Source organism: Austrofundulus limnaeus, unplaced genomic scaffold (assembly GCF_001266775.1).
Source record: "Austrofundulus limnaeus strain Quisiro unplaced genomic scaffold, Austrofundulus_limnaeus-1.0 Scaffold110, whole genome shotgun sequence".
NCBI lineage: Eukaryota > Metazoa > Chordata > Actinopteri > Cyprinodontiformes > Rivulidae > Austrofundulus > Austrofundulus limnaeus.
Genome location: NW_013952512.1, coordinates 754388 through 758311, shown reverse-complemented (window position 1 = coordinate 758311; position 3924 = coordinate 754388). Strand labels below are relative to the sequence as shown.

Genomic DNA, 3924 nt, shown 5'->3' with positions numbered 1-3924 from the left:
CTGTATCGGCTGCCTACAGGTACTGTAGCAACGGAGTGGACAGTAACTGAGATGACAAAACACCAATTTTAGTGAAGAAGTTTCCAAAATAGTTCAAAGTTAAACTTTATTTATGCAGTGCATTCTGTTTATAAAGTAACCTAATGGCATTTCCATTAAGAAACCTAAAATATTTGAGTTCTCAATTTCAGAAGCAGGGTTTCAGTCTTTTTCAAAGAAAGTTGCCAAATTTTCAAGATATTTGAGCAACGATTCTTCTCACAAAAATCAATGAGTTGTTGGCATCACATCTCAAACTTTTCTCAGCTTAATTTCTGGGTCAAGAAGTGAAACAACTTGAGTGGTTGGCAGCAATCATGAGGATTTCACATGTTCAAATATTAATAAAATATATAAATTATATCACTTTATCATCACATTTAACGCTTTTAGTTTTAATTTTTTTTATTTGTTTTTATTTTATTTGTTTTTGAGATTGCATATGAAAAAGACAAACCAACCATACTTTATTAAACTTTAATAAAGGAGCCCAGATTTAGTAAAGCTAATTGATTAAAAATCCTAAAGGAGTAAACAAGAGCTTTAACAAAGCCCCAACGAGCAGTCAAATTATTACTGAGGAAGAAGTGTTTATATCCCTGGTGTTTAATAAAAGTCTCAAAGCTGATTTAATTTACCTGTGTGGATTTTTCTAACACAAACTGTGAACCCTGGGGACCCGTTGGACAAAGCATGTCTGCACTGTTCACCTTTAGTGGATTCAACGTTTTTTTAAAAGAATAAAAGAAAATCATAAAAGTGTCAAATATGTGTACTATGTTTGTAGTAATAATAACAATTATGATGTTAACTAATTAACTTGTATTGAATATTTTATTGCACAACCTAAAATATTAGATTTTTTTAAAAATGTGGACAAAAAATACAACTTTCAAACACACTATCCAAGAAAGGTCAAACATTGCAATGCATTCAAACTCTGCACCAGTGCAAAGAAGGTCTTTAAAATGATATAAAAGAAAAGTTTGGACAAAAGTTCAACAATACAATATTGCATAAGAGTGCGTTAAATTGAGAGTTCCCTGAGGTGTACTCAAAGACACATGCACACTAATTACACACCTGAGATCACTGTTGACATGAGACTTTAATTAGTTTCCTCTTGGTTTTCGTTTGTGTTGTTGTTCTCTGTGCGTCTGCGACCTGCTCAACCTCCCAACAGTTTTGCGTAATCAACAAAACATTACACAGCATGTGTCCAATTCACTTACTGTTTAACTACCTGCAACAGAAGTAATAGTTTCAAACTGAAGAAAAATGATAGTGAAAACTATCATTACCTTTTCTAAAAGTTCAACAACCCTGAGATTTGTGCTGTTTCAGTGAGAGAATCACCTGATCTGTTTCCAAAGTGTTACTTTGCTGTTTTCTCTCAAGTTTTCTTTGTTAAGTTCCCCAAATCATCAAAATGGTTGGCTCATGATCAGCCATAGCCAAAACAAATCATCAGAGGTACTATCTATTCATTATTCCAAATAATGTTGTAAAATGTTTACAAGTAAAATATTGATCCTTGGTCCTTTTTTAAAATTTATTTGTTTATTAATTTTGCCAACTAAACTGATCGAGCCCAGATAAGCCGTTTTTTAGGTATGAATCCAAACCAGGGCACTCCTAGTCTAAAAGTAGTGCTAGTAGTGACAGGGTTTGCAACATGGTCCATGCAAGGCATTCTCTACCATGCATTGCCATGGCTTGTTCCCACCACAGTGTAAGATTTGATTGTCTTTTTTTTTACCCATTAAACATGTCTATGTATGTCTTTGACAGCTTCCGAGTTCTGAGTTAGCAATGATGTCATCAGATCTGTGACCAGGTGTCTGGAATGCTTGGGTAAAGAAAGGAGCTGAGCTGGCAACTGTCCATCACCAGGTTTTGAGTAGGTTCAGATGAAGGTGAGGGATATCAGATAGATGTACTGTAGTATTCTCTCCAGTTCTTGAAATCTTAGGTTTTCACATTGGACAAAGGTTTCCCAAAATTCTGAGGGGGACAGGGGGCTACCTTGGCCCGTTCATATGTTTGGAGTTACACTTACATACTTGACTATACACTGTACTCTGAAAACAGCTGACAGGCAGGTTGTGACTAACTTGATAGAAGGAGTTTTATTAAACTCAGAATCAAGGCTTTCACTTTGACCCAAAGAGATTTTGGAGAAATATGTATGTAGTGATCATGACATAGAATCTTAGTCATGTCACAACAAATGTGACTCTCGCCATCTGCTGGTAAAAAGGTGAAACTCACTCACTCACTCACACACTTTACATTTAATATTTCCCATCAGCTGTCATAATTTGTGACCCATCACATCGAAACGAGGATTAAGTCGAAAAAGTTGTATGTGGAGAAATAGGCAGATATAGTGTTTTGATTAAATTGCTTGCAAAAAAACATTTTGACAAAATATAAATGTTTTATCAATGAACTGTCTGAAATATTATCCTAAAAAAATTTTAAGCACTTTTTTAGCAGTAGCAACCAAAAACCCGATTTTGAGGAAAAAATGCCTTAAAATATTGAGATTTTCACTGTGAGCTTGCAAAAAATTTTTTTATTTCTAGCTGGGAAATTTCAATATTCAAATACTATATGAGGTTTCTTTTTACAAATATAAAACAATCCTAATTAAAATTACACAAAATTAGGATTTAAACCAAATATTTATGCATTATGGTAACCAACAAGATAAATTAAAAAACATCCCTGGATCTATTAATGATATCAGGATGATCTAAGTATCAAAATGTAGCTTTTAAAGCCGGGAATCTGAAAATATGATGAGGTCATTTTGAACAAATTTGACTTAATCCTCATTTCAATGTGATGGGTCACATTTTATCAGTTAGGATTTAAAAGTTTGACAGGTTTTTAGTTTTGTTGTATTCAACAAACTTGGTAGTTTTCTTCCATTTTGACTTCGTGTTTTCCAGTTCATACTTGGCACTGACGTTCCTTAAAACCACTTTTAAGGCTTTAAAGATTTCAATTTATGTTGTTCTTCTCAGTTTCTTACACCCTGATATCATGTTGGAGTGTTTGAAAAGCATTTTTACTCAGTGCTTACCTGTGGTCCTGTCGGCTGGTATTAAGGGTCTTTCTCTTTTGTGTTGAGCTCATGTTCTTGTGCTGCCCCTCTGTTGATGCCGTCCAGCTTTCTTTAGGCACTGTTAGGTTTTCAGTGTCAGCCACATACTCTTTTTGTCAAAGGCTTGTTTTCCGTCTAGGTTTCTCATGTTCTGACTTTTACAGTTTGGGTTCTTTCATGTAGATGTTTCTGGAGGCCATCTTCTGGATTTTGTTATGTAATTCACTTTTTTGTATGTTTTGTTTGTATTTGCAGTTCTGTTGTGTGTTGTGGTCTTTCTTGACATATGTTCCATTTATTTTAAAAGTCGGAATTCAGATCTGGAAATTATTTCGCATTTATTTTCTATGCACCTTCATATACATAATTATTTACTGTACTATGTAAATGTACATTGTTACATATCACGAGCGCTTTTTGTTTTTCTTTTTCTTTTACTTATCTTTCTTTATTCTATCTCACCCTCTCCTGTATTGAGATGCAGTAATGTGAAAATACCCCCACTGTGGGATCAATAAAGTTTTATCTTCTCTTGTCTTGGCTTCTTTTAACAGTGTTCCAGATGCATCATCGAAAATCAGCAGATTTTGTAAGTTGTTTTACTGTTGTTTTTACATTTTTTTATTCTCATTTAATTTTTTATACTATTTTTACCTTAGTATTTTATCTTTTTTAATGTTCTGATTTATTTGCACTATGGGAGCTGCAAAATTATTTCATTGTTCATTGTCTGTAGACCTCAGTGTTCTTGTCAGTGCAACATTGTCAATAAA

General features: G+C 33.8%; 1 protein-coding gene across 1 annotated transcript in view; it reads right to left on the bottom strand.

Moving 5' to 3' along the window:
* LOC106521490 (olfactory receptor 51E1-like) overlaps positions 1-3183 on the bottom strand; it is a 5046-nt gene extending 1863 nt beyond the window's left edge. Inside the window, exon 1 of the mRNA XM_014014075.1 lies at positions 3131-3183. Within this exon, the coding sequence (XP_013869529.1) occupies positions 3131-3183 (53 nt within the window). The remainder of the gene's footprint in view (positions 1-3130) is intronic.
* Between the last annotated feature and the right edge of the window lie 741 nt (positions 3184-3924).